Source organism: Phoenix dactylifera, chromosome 11 (genome assembly GCF_009389715.1).
Source record: "Phoenix dactylifera cultivar Barhee BC4 chromosome 11, palm_55x_up_171113_PBpolish2nd_filt_p, whole genome shotgun sequence".
Classification (NCBI taxonomy): Eukaryota; Viridiplantae; Streptophyta; class Magnoliopsida; order Arecales; family Arecaceae; genus Phoenix; species Phoenix dactylifera.
Genome location: NC_052402.1, coordinates 1,950,957 through 1,965,281, shown reverse-complemented (window position 1 = coordinate 1,965,281; position 14,325 = coordinate 1,950,957). Strand labels below are relative to the sequence as shown.

General features: G+C 35.8%; 3 protein-coding genes across 4 annotated transcripts; 2 read left to right on the top strand and 1 right to left on the bottom strand.

The window, feature by feature from the left end:
• Positions 1–2,961: 2,961 nt before the first annotated feature.
• On the bottom strand, positions 2,962–3,593 carry LOC120112315. Its single transcript, XM_039131221.1, has 2 exons — positions 3,355–3,593; positions 2,962–3,237 (listed from the first exon to the last, which is right to left on the bottom strand). The coding sequence occupies exons 1-2, from the start codon at positions 3,487–3,489 to the stop codon at positions 3,130–3,132; spliced, it is 243 nt and encodes an 80-aa protein (XP_038987149.1). The 5' UTR covers positions 3,490–3,593; the 3' UTR covers positions 2,962–3,129.
• A 2,665-nt stretch (positions 3,594–6,258) lies between these two features.
• LOC120112313 (protein ALP1-like) lies at positions 6,259–9,836 on the top strand. Of its 2 annotated transcripts, XM_039131219.1 has the most exons (3): positions 6,259–6,456; positions 8,307–9,071; positions 9,213–9,836. In XM_039131219.1, the coding sequence occupies exons 2-3, from the start codon at positions 8,309–8,311 to the stop codon at positions 9,674–9,676; spliced, it is 1,227 nt and encodes a 408-aa protein (XP_038987147.1). In that variant the 5' UTR covers positions 6,259–6,456; positions 8,307–8,308; the 3' UTR covers positions 9,677–9,836. The 2 variants fall into 2 exon arrangements, with proteins under 2 accessions (XP_038987147.1, XP_038987146.1); XM_039131218.1 differs by lacking the exon at positions 6,259–6,456 and having other exon boundaries at positions 8,196–9,071.
• On the top strand, positions 6,977–8,218 carry LOC120112314 (L10-interacting MYB domain-containing protein-like). Its single transcript, XM_039131220.1, has 2 exons — positions 6,977–7,342; positions 7,430–8,218. The coding sequence occupies exons 1-2, from the start codon at positions 6,983–6,985 to the stop codon at positions 8,060–8,062; spliced, it is 993 nt and encodes a 330-aa protein (XP_038987148.1). The 5' UTR covers positions 6,977–6,982; the 3' UTR covers positions 8,063–8,218.
• Positions 9,837–14,325: the final 4,489 nt, after the last annotated feature.

The following is a 14,325-nucleotide window of genomic DNA, read 5'->3' as shown; positions in this document are numbered from 1 at the left end:
GTGGGCCCTGTTTGCTGCTTCCAGGACGAGTTTCAACGAAACCAATTAGAGTGCAACACCTGCAACGTGCTCGCTTTTTAAGGACAAAAAAAAAAAAAAGGTTCTTTGGATTTACTAGCTATTATGTTCTATGCTACTACCATAGATGAGATACAAGAACCAAGAATATGTTAGTTGGAAAATGTGTAATTGTGAGAAGGCGTATTTAGGGGAAGTAAAAAAAAATAATAATAAAGATACACGAGGTGGAGCCTCAGCCTCACAGACAGAGGCATTGAGAGGTTTCTTTTTAACAATAAAATAGATAGTTGGATGTTTATTTGTATCATTCACCAACTCAAATCTTAATTCCAAGGTGTATGTATCATGGTCAATGGGGAAGTGGGAGCTAGAATTTCTGTTTAGCGGACATAACTCATGTACGAGTGGATCCTTGTGCAAGTGGATAAGTGGAGGCCCCAATGATAGTACGGACCAAGTCTAATTGTTGGTCCGGATGGTTTGCCAGATTCGGCAAAACTTCTAATAATAGCAACAAATGCATCGTTCGTCAATAATTTTGCAAAAATAGATGAAGACTTCTATCAATACGAGGTACATCAAAAGGCTATCTGATAATTATCATCGAATCTTTCTCTAAACAAATTTGTTAAGCTCTTAATATGTATATAAGACAATCCAATCATTCCCAAGCCGCATGCAATTCTACCATAGAAACTACAGTATCAAAAATTCTAACACCATTTATTACTATTAGCAAACTACCAGCACTTCGAATAACAAAACTAGCTTTACTAAAAACATCTATATCGAGCACACTATCATCAAAATTGACTTTGAAGAAGCAAGATGGTGATGGCTTTCAAAAAGAATATATTATTTGAGAGCGCACAGCAACTACATAAGGAAAGCCACATATACTCTCTATTGTCAAGAGTCTCCCAGCAACCTGAAGAAACTCATGAGCATGAGTGGAGGCTTTTAGAAGAATTAATCTAGTACTCTATCTCATATCTTAAGTTTGGTATAGGGTGATCATTCCAAGATCAAAAGTGATGTGGGTGGAGGCGATAAAATCACTGTGTTTAGTTGCACCATAGAGATCTTACGACAGTGATCCCAAATCATCCTCACCTCTCAAATTACTGCCCAATCCAGTAATGGGATGCTCGTCTTTGAGATTGGAAGATTACCCTAGAGTAGTCATCTTGGACTAAAAGTTGAGGATAAAAATATTCCTCAATCTAGTGGAAAAAAATTGATATATCAACACCGTTAATATATCATGTCAATATTATATATACGATATTATACTATATTGATATTATATATATTATATAATGATATATTATATTATAATATATCATTAGTTATATTATTGTCATATTATTATTCAATGATAATTTTAAATTATAGTTGAAATATATTATTGTACTTTATATATATAATAAAAGTATTTAATATCTTAATTCTGTTTGCCTTATTTTTCTAATCAAAATAATTATTAATATTAAAAATACATTTTAAGTATAAATATAAATATTAATTCTATAATAATAATTAATATATTTTATAGGATTAACAATTTATAGGACTAATAAATATATTTTTATAGAATATATCAAAGGTCATTTTCACTTTGGTATTATATGATGAGTGATTTTGAATTTTTATTGAATATTAAATTAATTACTTGTGGATATCTGAAAATTTGTAATCACTCAGAACATAGTATACCAAATACAATGATTCTAAATCATCGAAGATCGAATTACTTTGAAATAAAGGTCACCAGATTATTTTGATAATTTCATTTGAGTTACCTGCCTAAAAATACTAATATTTTTGGCCAACTAGATATTATAAATAATATAACAAATCAAAATTACTTGCTCCATCCCATCATTGCCAAAGAATCTTCCTCTAATGGTGCATAGATTTTTTTTTTTTCCGCCGTGAGAAGCTGCAAGGGACCCCTAATAGTACGTGGAAAGTCATTCAATGAAAAAGGCGAGAGAGCAGATCGATCCTGAGGTGGAGCTGGCGTCGATGCCTAAGAGCTACTTTTGCAAGTATTCCTAGAATACTATTTATAGGTCCCAGTACGGCTTTTTCTCTGTCAATCATGCATTCGAAATTCGATGGATGACAAGGTTAAGGAATTAGTGCAAGAATTTGCACATAGACATGGCATGTGTGAGCCCTGAAGTGGTTTGGAGTGCCATCGCGTAATTATATGTTTCTGTGCTGGTCTTACTTAGATTGCCACAGTTTTATATCCACAATTTTAGACATTATAACAATGTTATATGACGATTATTGTCTTCTAATTTGGAAAAATAATGCTCATCATGAACTAGTTGTTTGTAAAATGCTTCTAAACTAATAAATAATAAATGCCGTACCTTCTCAATAAGGGTACCTTCTCAATAAGGGAGCAGCCAAGGCTTAAGCTAGACTCCTGAGCATTCTTGGCACCAATCTGGCTTCTCCTCTTCCTTTTTTTTTTTTAATCAAAACGGATGATTCACATAGTTCTAGTATGAATACATTTAATAAGATCTGTTCTTCTCTTCTAACCTATAGGATGCTTTCGGAATAGTTGGTCACATAAGAAGCTATCCAGTTCACAATTTTCATTTGCCTCTCTAAAAATATACTTGCTCTGAAAAACCATACCACCATTATCATAGCCCGAATGTTCTGAAGCAGAAGTTGCCCCCTCCACTGCTGCTGATGCCACTCGGGCACCAATCTGGTCTTTACCACGTGAATTCACACCTGCCAGCTCGCTGCTTCAAAGTTGGCCAGCTAGGCGTAGCATAAGTTTGACTTCTAAAAACATTATTTGGGTGTTTTTTTTTGTAAGAATTGGGATAGTTCAATTAATAACCCAGCACCATATGAGCAAGGAATCTTCCCTGTCCTCTCCAAACTCTTTCCCCGAAACGGACACAATTTTTCTCCGCATAACAATGATCACAGCAAATACCTTCCACTTTCTCAAGATTAATTACAATTACAGCCAATCAAACGTTACATTTCACCAATCATCAGACATGTTTAGCTACTCTAACGCCAAGAAAGAAGAGAGAGAGGAGAGAGCGGGCACTCCTAGCTTTCTAATCCTCATCGATGAGCCGTCACAAGCGTCTCAATAAACCGCAATCCATCGAATCTCGGAGCAAATCTATCCGTCGCGGAAGACGACCGCCGCTGCTCCTCGCTCTCGCCGGACTAGAAGAATAAATACCAACTTAGACGACGCGTTCTTTGATTTTAATCAGAGAGAAGAAGAGAAAATTATAAAAATAGAAATTAGGTCAATCCAGCTGCAAATTAGCAAACAATTACCTGGGCAGGAGGTTGGGACTTGGGATCGGAGGAGGAATCGGAGAGCGCCGCAGTGTAGGAGGCGGCGGCGGTGAGGGCGGCGGTGGAGCCCGCGACGGCCGAGGCGGCGGCCACCATCGCCCCGGATCTCTTCATGACGGCGATCAAAGCAGGCGATCGAAGCAGCGGGATATTTCGATTTCTTCTTCCCCTCCTTGCCCGCTACAGCGCCGTGTGGGATTTAATTTAAACAAAGGAGTGGGGTCGAATATATATAATAATGGAGGGAGAAAGGAAAGGCCCGGCGGTAAATTCGAATTCACGCGCCGCAAGTGGGTGCCCCGCGCTTCTCGAAGCGGCACGGCGATATTTTTAGTTCCCGCAATTGCCCCCGTTCTGGTTGAGAAGCGGGACCATTAGAGGGGCAAAAGAGGGAAATTCCTGGTAACGGAAATGGGGTACGGGATTGTTCCTCGAACATTTCGTGCCGCCACGGGCAGGAGCGGTGGCTCGAGTTTCTTGCACAAATATGCCCTTATCATTTGGATTAATTTACCATCGGACCATTTCTTTCAAAAAAATTTAGGGAGTGCAAGAGCACTGGGGATAGATGGGGGACCATCGGGTGGACGGTGGGGGTGCGTTATTTAATTCAAGTTGATACACGTGATCTTGAACGTCGTACTGATGTACAATATTTTTAAGTAATAAATGGTGCCGTGCAGCGTCGGGGGGCTGGGAATTAGTTGTCACTGCCGACGAGTCGGTACGTAATGATACGAACACCTGCGCCACGTCCTAGTCGGTACGTGCTTCGATTCGCCGGTTGGGCTAGGTTAAACAATATTCGCAGTGGCCCATTGGGTGGATTTTTTCCGGTTGACAAAACTTTTCAGGTTGGGCGAATGTCTTTTTTTCCCTTAGCAAAAAAAAAAAAAAAAAAAAAAAATTCTCTCAATACAAATTTCAGGTTGGGTGGATCTGATTGCATCATTTTTACATCCTAGTGAATTAAATAAATCAATAGAGAATGAGCACTAAAAATATTTGATGATACTGGTTAAGCATGGCTCGCCATTCCCGCACTGTATAATAGTTTTATAGCTTAGTGATAAAAAAATAATTGAGAGCCGCCTCTTTTTTATCTCCTATTTGGTGAATACAAGGCCACCAATATCACCGCCAAAGAATGTGCACATTGTCGACAGCCTTCGTCATAAGAAATTGTTCATCTATGCAAGTCATAAGAGCAACTTGCGTTTGTACACGATTTTGTTTGGCGTTACTTAAAAAAAAAAGATACTTTTACAATTTTTAAAGCAGGAAAGTACTTCCTACAAAGAATAGATATTTGATAATAGTATTTTAAAAGTACTTTCATGAGAAGAAAATTTTTGGCGATAATTCCGTCCAAGTTGCCCGGGTTCGAAACGCACGGGCGTCGATTAAATTAGAGGACCGGATGCCCCACGCCCGGCTGGCTTGTTGACGGTTATGCTTTCCTTCCACTTGTACCAAGGTGGCACTGGGGTGACGTACCTACACGTGAGGCGGTGAACCCAGTGGGGTGAGCCCACGGGTCGGGGAAGGCACGCGAAACCTGCGACCTGTATCGAACATTTCCTAGTGGAAGGGGGGCTCAGTAATGGGGTTGCTATGCGGGTGGGCTGGTCCCTCCCCCTCCCCTCCTTTTTTTTCACCAAAAAAAAAAAAAGAAGTGAATCAGGCCAGCATGGCCTTATCCACTCTTGTCCCATGATATGAATGAATATCAGATCTAGCTAGCATATTCCACTTCCATCTCGCACTACCATAAAAGGAAATAAACCTTCTAAATTAGACTATAAGCTACAAAATAAGTTTTACTTCAGGAAGCTTTTCATAAATGTTTGTTCAAAGTTCAAACACCTAGATATCATATGCTTTTTTAGGTTTCTGCGTGGCAATGATTTGCTATTTTCAGCCAGCTTTAGGCCCTGTTTGGGGGAGCTTTTGGAGGGCCAAAAAGCACTTTCTGGCCCTCCAAAAGTACTTTTGGGGAAAAAAGTGTGTTTGGTAAAATTTCCAAGAAGCTGTTTCAGCTTTTGCGGGAAGCTGAAAACAGCTTTTTGGCAGAAGCTCCAATTTGGAGCTTTTGGGAGGAAGCTGTTTCAGCTTTTTCGGAAAGCTCTCTTTTTGACAAAAATGCCCCCATTAAAATCTAATAATTACATAGCTTGCCCCTTTATAAACCTAAAAAATCTGGTTGAGCCAAGAACCCTAGCCGTCAGAGTTCTTTCCCGTAAGAGAAGGTATTTTTTTTTTAATTTTTGTATGCATTCCTTGACCAATATTTTAAAATAAAAAAATTTAATCCTTCTCTGCACCTTCCAAAACCAATGTGTTGTTTTTTTTTTTTTTTAATCATCACCTCGCGGCCCGTCCTCCTCGATCATGGACCACGAAGAACCCCCCTGGACCACGGCATCGCGGTCCAGGCTGTGGCCGCGACACCGTGGACCGCAGCATTGCGGTCCACGATGCCTCCTCTCTCGCCACGGGTGAGACAGAGGGAGGATCTCTCTCTGTTACAGAGAGATCCTCCCTCTGATCAAGCTGCGACACCGTGGACCGCACCACCACGGTCCACGGTGCCTCCCCTTACAGAGAGAGAGGATCTCTCTCTGTTACAGAGAGAGAGGATCTCTTTGTAACAGAGAGAGAGGATCTCTCTCTATAACACAGAGAGATCCTCTCTCTGTATGCTTAATGATCTCGCGGTCCACGGTGGACCGCGAGATCCTCTCTCTGTTGCAGGGAGGAAGTTCTCGTGGACGGCGAGCTCTTTTCTCTCTCTGTTACAGAGGGAGAGAGAGAGAGAGAACAGAGAGAGAAATCTCTGTTACAGAGAGAGAGATTTCCCTCTGTGGTTCGAGTGGACCAAATTTTTCCTCTCTCTTCGGGTGGACCAAGTTTTTCCTCTCTCTGTTACAGAGAGAAAGATAGATTTGTATTTAGAATTTTAATGGAGTTTGGTAATATTATTGTTGCCTTCTAACTTATGATTGGATCATTTTCTGTCAGGTACTATCACCTAGTGGCTCAGAAATTTGCAATCTCCATTGCACTTTGAAGCTTTAAGAAGTAAGAATACTCCTTTTATTCTTAATTAGCCAAAATATTTTATGCTTATACTTTTGACTTAAAGTCCAAATTACTACTTACATTATCATTCTTCAACAAAATTCACTGCTAGTGATTCCAAGAATGGACATTTAATGAATATTGAAGCATGTTTTAATTAAAAGATCTTACACCTTATTGTCATTTTAGTGGTGCATACTATTGTTGCTAATACTTCCAATATTGCCAAGAAGATATTGGGTACTCAACATCGTATTTGGCTAATATTGGGAACTTGACAATGTAATATGTTTTGGCCTGAGCGTAGTTAGTGCAAGCAACAAAGTGCAGTTAGGCACAGGTTTATAGTGCAAGCAACAAAATGCTTATAGTTCTATCAAATAATTGCCTCTTATTGCATGCCTTGTCTAATATCTCATTGTTTTTCTAATATGCTTTACAAGGTGTTTTATTCATATGGATGAAATCATGACTTATGATTGACAAAATGTTTCATGTCTTTGTTGTTGCATTGTAAGAAAAACAAATGTCTAAGAAGAGCCAACATACCCTTGCTGGTCCATCAACCCAAGATGAGAAGAAGAGGAAGGCCATTTGGAATGAAAAATTGATAGAGGAGTTTATCGATATATGTATTGGTGAAGTTGAAGCTGGTAATCGCCCAGGAACACATTTCAATAGGTTAGGGTGGGCCAATATAATTAAGAAATTCAATGAGAAGACTGGAAATCAATATGACTACAAAAAATTTAAAAATAAGTGGGATAACCTGAAAGCAAATTGGAGCATTTGGATGAAATTGGTGGGAAAGGAAACAGGACTTGGATGGGATCCTGTTAGAAATACAATAGATGCACCAGATGCATGGTGGGAAAAAAAATTGCAGGTACACGTGCCACTAGTTTAATATTTGTAAGATTTTTTATACTAACCTATAAACTACTATTGACAACTATATATTGTTAACTTGCAGGAGATTCCTGATGCAGCTAAGTTTCGAGAACGTGGTCTACAACATGCCATAAAATTGGATAGGTTATTTAGAGGTACTAGTGCCACTGGGGAGGGGGCCTGGGCACCAGCTTTACTGTTGCAGGAGGATGTTGAGGACACAATTGAAGTATATGAGAGGTTGGATGGGGTTAATAATGATACATTTGAGGGCTTAGGTGACTCAGATGAGGACCATCATATGATTGCATATAAAATTGATGATGTTCCCACTGATAATTTTAATGTTAACCTTACTCTTGCATCTGATGCTATCCAAGAGAGAGGAAAGAAAAGAGTTAGCTCTACTTTGCATGATAAAAAATGCAAGAAGGTTGGGGGTGCTGCACAACTATCTCAGCAATTGAGTCGTCTTATTGATGCAGTGGAGAAGAAAAGTACAGTGCCATCCAAGATGATTGATAAACCTGGACGTAGTATCGATGAGGTGATGGACGTAGTGCATATGATGCCTGAGATGGTAGCACAACCTGAACTGCTTTTGATTGCTGCTGAGGTGCTCCTTAAAAGAGAACATCGAGAGATGTTTATGGCACTCCGAGATACCAATCTTCGAATTGAATGGCTCAAGCGAATGTCAAACTTACATAAGTAGTTGTTGACGTACTATTATGGCAATATGTTTTGTAGTTTTAATTATGAACTTCTATTATAGAATGATGATGGACTATATGTATTTGTGGTATCTCTTGGATAATGTATCGTGGATGCTATTGATTTTATGGATATTATAGATGTTATGATTTTGTGATATTATATGTATTTGCATTATATGTTTATATATCATTTGTTTTATTTGCTACAGATGTTTTATTTTTTGCATAATATGTTTTCTACAGGTATGGGCAGCATTGACAATAGTTCTGAGGAGAATTATTCCAGTGAAGATGAGATAGTTGATAATGATAATTATAATATTCTACTAACTGCAACTGTTGGTATGGTTACTGAATATTACACAAAATATATTAAAAAGGAGCCTTGTAGGACCTCTTATCAAACCGGATACAAGTTTGTATCAGAAATTTTACATGGCAATCCATATAGATGCCAACAACAATTTCGAATGGAAAAACATGTATTTATTAATCTGTGCATGGAATTGAAAATCAAATATGGTTTAAAGGCTTCTAGATATATTCCTGTTGAGGAGCTGGTGTCTATGTTTTTGATGATTCTAGGACATGGGTTTGGGAATAGGATGGTTCAAGAAAGATTTCAACATTCCGGAGAAACAGTTAGTAGATATTTCACCCATGTTTTAAATGCTGTTTTAAGGATGTCCAAGGATATTATTACCCCGCTGGATAAAGAGTTCAAAAATATTCCAAGTAAAATCCGCGATGATCATCGTTGGTGGCCTTATTTTAAGGACTGCATTGGAGCAATTGATGGCACCCATATACCAGTGAAAATTTCTCCATCCAAACAAGTACCATATATTGGCCGAAAAGGGATTCCTACACAAAATGTTATGGCTTGTTGTGATTTTGATATGCGTTTCACTTTTGTTTGTGCTGGATGGGAAGGTACTGCTCATGATACTCGTATTTTTTTAGATGCTATACACAGAAAAGAGCTCCAATTTCCACACCCACCTAGAGGTATGCATTTTAATTAAATATATTATAATATAGACGTATGCATATTAATTAAATATATTATGATCGCAAGTATACTTTTTTAACTTTCATTAAATATATTAAAATACTAACTCATATATATATATATATATATATATGCAGGTAAATATTATTTGGTGGATGCAGGATATCCTCACATGTTGGGATATATGGGGCCTTACAAAGGGGAGAGGTATCATTTACCAGATTTTCGACGTGGAAGTCAACCAAAGGGTATGCATGAAATCTTTAATCATGCACATTCCTCCCTGAGATGCACTATTGAGAGGACATTCGGATGCTGGAAAAGTAGATGGAGAATGTTGAGTACCATGCCCAACTTTTCTTATCATAAACAAGTCCAAATTGTGGTGGCTTCCATGGCTATTCATAATTTTATTAGAAATCATGCAATCAAAGATTTGGAGTTTCAGCCTTATGATGATAATGAGGATCTACTCCCTTCTGATTGTTTAGAGATTAATGAACCACAGGAAGAACTGAGTGCAGAGCAAAGCCAAATATTGGGTAACCGTGAGATGGATATTCTGCGTGATCATATTGCTTCTCAACTTATAGCTCGTTGACTTTTGAGTGCAGTGCAATTCCACATGTTGTTTTATTTTGTATTTGACCAAACATGAATGTTCGTTGTATTTTTGTTGCTACTACGTCAACAATGTAAAAAAGTATGAACAAGGTAAAGTTAGAGAGGATGGATATTAACTATGTGCAATCCTTGATTAACTATGTGCTAAGATATATGTATACCATGCTAGATTAATTGTGTCCAATCCTTAATTGTGTGTTAGAAAGGCTAAACTGTGTGCCAGGCTATATGAAGTATATTCCAAGCCTTATTAAAGTATGCACGTAGAATATGCTAAATAATTTTTCATCTATGTGATTCTCGTCTAAACATCTAGTAATCATTTAATCAATTTTATCACCTAACTAGAAAAATTGTTAGAGAGATACCATAATACGTTATCACCTACTATAAATATAATATTATAATACGTTATATCATAATACATTAATATGTTATGTTAAATAATTTAATATTATGTTATATTATGAAAAATTAATTTATACTAATAATTATAATATTTTATACCTTTATTATTGTATTATACTATAAATATTATATTATATTATATTACATTATAATACATTAATATGTTATTTTAAATAATTTAATATTATGTTATATTATGAAAAATTAATTTATACTAATAATTATAATATTTTATACCTTTATTATTGTATTATACTATAAATATTATATTATATTACATTACATTATAATACATTAATATGTTATTTTAAATAATTTAATATTATGTTATATTATGGAAAATTAATTAATACTAATAATTATAATATTTTATACCTTTATTATTGTATTATACTATAAATATTATATTATATTATCTTACATTACATTATAATACATTAATATGTTATTTTAAATAATTTAATATTATGTTATATTATGAGAAATTAATTTATACTAATAATTATAATATTTTATACTTTTATTATTGTATTATACTATAAATATAATATATATTACATTATATCATAATACATTAATATGTTATGTTAAATAATTTAATATTATGTTATATTACCAAATATTAATTTACTCTAATAATTATATTACTATTATGCTATATTAACATAACATTATTTTATATTACAATAATATTATACTATATCGTATATTTATGTATTAATTTATGTTATGTTTTATTATGTTCTGTTGTATAATACTATGCAATGTCCTTTATGGTAATTTTGTCATACAAAAGTACTTTCTCAGTTTGTTTACCAAACACAAAACAAAGTACCACAGCACTTTACGAATGTAGTTACCAAACAGCAAACAGCTTTTTATAACAGCTCTACTTCAGACAGCTCTACTTCCAACAGCTCTACTTCCAACAGCTCTACTGCCAACAGCTCCTCCAAACAGGGCCTTAGTCGATGCGCCACCAGTCTATTTCAGTTAAAATCAGTGCAATTACAAGGTATGCTATCCCATGTACCCCTATAATAGGGCAAGTTCAATTTACAGTATAAGTCAGGGTTGCCAAATAGAAATTTAGATTCAGACTTGAATTTAATGTTTCATAGTGGAAGTCATGAGGAAACACGTTTACAATAGATTACCTAAATGAAAAACACTGACAGAACTTCAATTCCTTCTTCCATCAGCATCATTTCTCTCTAAATTCTCTTCAAAAGTTTGGCTATAACATAGGAAACCCTGACCATATGAGCTACTTTATATCATTCCCAGTTCATAAACAGATTCAATAGACTGTTCAAACAACCAAGATGCTTGCAAGAATCCCTTAGGTCTTAAGAAACCAAAACCTTTCAGACTTGAGTTCCACCTGTGCAAGCTCGCAAATCCTTCATCCTTTGCCAGAGCAACTAGCACTGCACGCGAACAACACGCACAAGCCAACACCAAAGCATGTTGCACTATTGAACATAAATTATGCATTTATCTACATAGACACCTGATTTTACTATGGCTGGGTTCCCTGGAGATTAGCTATATAAAATCAGTATGAAGTCCAAAGAATTCCACAAGGAAGAAAAAGGACTTCCTTTTTTCCTAGCTTGACCGAAATTTCTTTTGAATTTTATGGCTTCCCAAAACGATCTTAGATTCCCACCTCCTGGTATTGGTTTTAATGAAAGGACACTTCTGTGCAATGCATGTAGCAGCTGTTCATTACAAAAGTTACAAGTTGGTTGGTGTAGGCTTATTTATTACCAGTTAAGCTACAGCTTAGCAGCATGTAGTCTTAAAAGTTGGGATGCTGCTTATGATTCCAAAAAAAATTTGACAGCTAAAGTGAAGGAAAAATAAATTTCTGAACTGACTTTACAGAGAAAATATCTCTGACATTAATTAATATCCAAGTGGCTCGACCAACTTGAATTTTACTGACCCGTAAAACAGGATGTCTAAATGGATTCATTGTAAAATCCTCTTTTTCTAAAACAAACCAAAAGCAAATATATGAGAAATAAAAAGGAAAGAAAGAAACAAATACCAACCATCTAACAAGTGTCCTCTGTTGCAGATACAGACATGAAAACTAAGAGATCCGCGAACCAAAATTATTGCTTCTTAGAAGCGACAAGGAAATTGTCAAGAAATCTAAATCAGTCCCTTAGTGAACTCAAGCATCCATCAAAATATGAAAGTACCTTGCAACCACTTGACAGGGCACACATTCCAGCACTGAAGTATGCGATGCTAGTGATTGCGTAACAAACTGGAAAACATGCACACCATCATCTCAAACATCCAATAAGCCATGAGCAAACACAGCAATGAGAACAAAGGATTCAAGATTTAATGGTCTCACATGCTTTAACTTTATCAAAGAACAAACCTAGAGAACATATTTTCTGAAACTCTAAATTATCACAAATGTTATAATCCTTTAAAGTTTGAAAAATCAATTACTCCCTCCAATAACAGAGACAAATAAAAGATTTTCTAAAACCCCAAGTCCCAATCCCTATTTTCGTAGGCACTAGAAGACGTGAAACCTCAAGGCGGGAATTGTAAGGAAGAGGGAAATGAAAAATACATTCCTGAATTTAAACACTTTATCACATGAAGAAGTGTATCAAGATTCCCGTTTTTTGAACATGAATCAGAGAGAATGAAAGAGAGAGAGAGAGATTTTGAATTGGTGTGTGTGTGTGTGTGTGTGTGTAATAGAGAGAGATGAACTACATAAAAAAGGAGTTAACAATTCAAAATCGATAATGAACCATCCAAATTCAATATCCAAGTTGTTGAACACAGTCTACACTATAAAAAATATGTAAGAACCAAAATCTACCCATATTTTAAGATTTGTAGATCATGATCCATAAGATGGATTTTCAATGTATGTTTCCTATCATGTATTTTATCATATTAGAGCAATTGATACTGATCATGTTTGCACCAAGTTGACGCATAGGTTAGAGACCTAAAATATATGAATTTTGTTTTCTAGACATTTTCTTTAGTGTAGATCAAATCCAATAGTTTAGATCTTGAATTTACATGGCATATCATTGATTTTAGAATCTTTAACTCCTTTTCAAGGAGTTAACATAAAGTATACAATTCAGCTCATGTATATACAGACATACATATATATTCATACATACACATATACATATACATTATATATATAAGCATGTGTGGATATATACATATATACATAGAATATTGAAGGACGGAAAAGAAATATTTAACTCACTCTCATTTCAGTGTCAGCCCAATACACACAGATTTGTATGTGTTAATAAAATATGATAAATTTCTTTATATATGTGCACGTGCGCATGCGGGTGCAAAGATACAAACCCTAGATCAATTGGATCTCTCACCAAACAACAATTCCAAGAACACAAGAAAGTGTTTACTATATAGAAAACAAAGCTTCTTCCTTTAACCAAACCCTGTTCAGAATCATGGTCGAGGTATAAATGAGCATTAGAAAAAGCCAGCTACCCATTATCAAGCCTAGAAATATTCAGAGTTAGAAAAGCGGTGGCAGATAAAGTACATGGTTCCATGGGTAAGAAGCAAAGGAGAGAGAAAAGGAAAGAATGGAGAGAAGGATTACAAATAAGAATTGGAGCATAATTTGATGGAACTAAGGAGTCAATAGTTTTGTCCTAACCTCCTTTTCCTCTCTTTTTTTTTTTACTTTTCTTCAGTTAGCCAGGAGTATCTATTGCCAAAGGAACTAAGGAAAGCTACACAACACAAAAAGCACTCTAAGATAAAACATGAACAAGAGCCTCTAATTCAAGCATCTTTAATGAATCCCTCTGTCATCCAACTGTCCATGCAATAAAAATCTCGGCTTCAATATATTCTCACTTTTTCTCAGTTATAAGATCACACATTTCCTGCAATTTTCAATCTTAAGGATCAAGTTATTGGTTCTTTGAGATTCCCCATCAATGTAGCATCATGCAACAATTTCCAGTCAGATTGCACACATTGAGGTGGTGTTTTTGACTAACAAGCATCCTTCTTTGAATCTTTCTCAAAAAAGGTCCATGAGAAGCATAAATGTGAGGAATTCACATTTAAGTTATTTGGGTTTCTCATCTAAAAAAGCTTACTAGAAGATGTTATTTTGATTCCTTGGCGCTATATAAATACCTAAGATCTATCCAGTATATAGCTGATACAGCA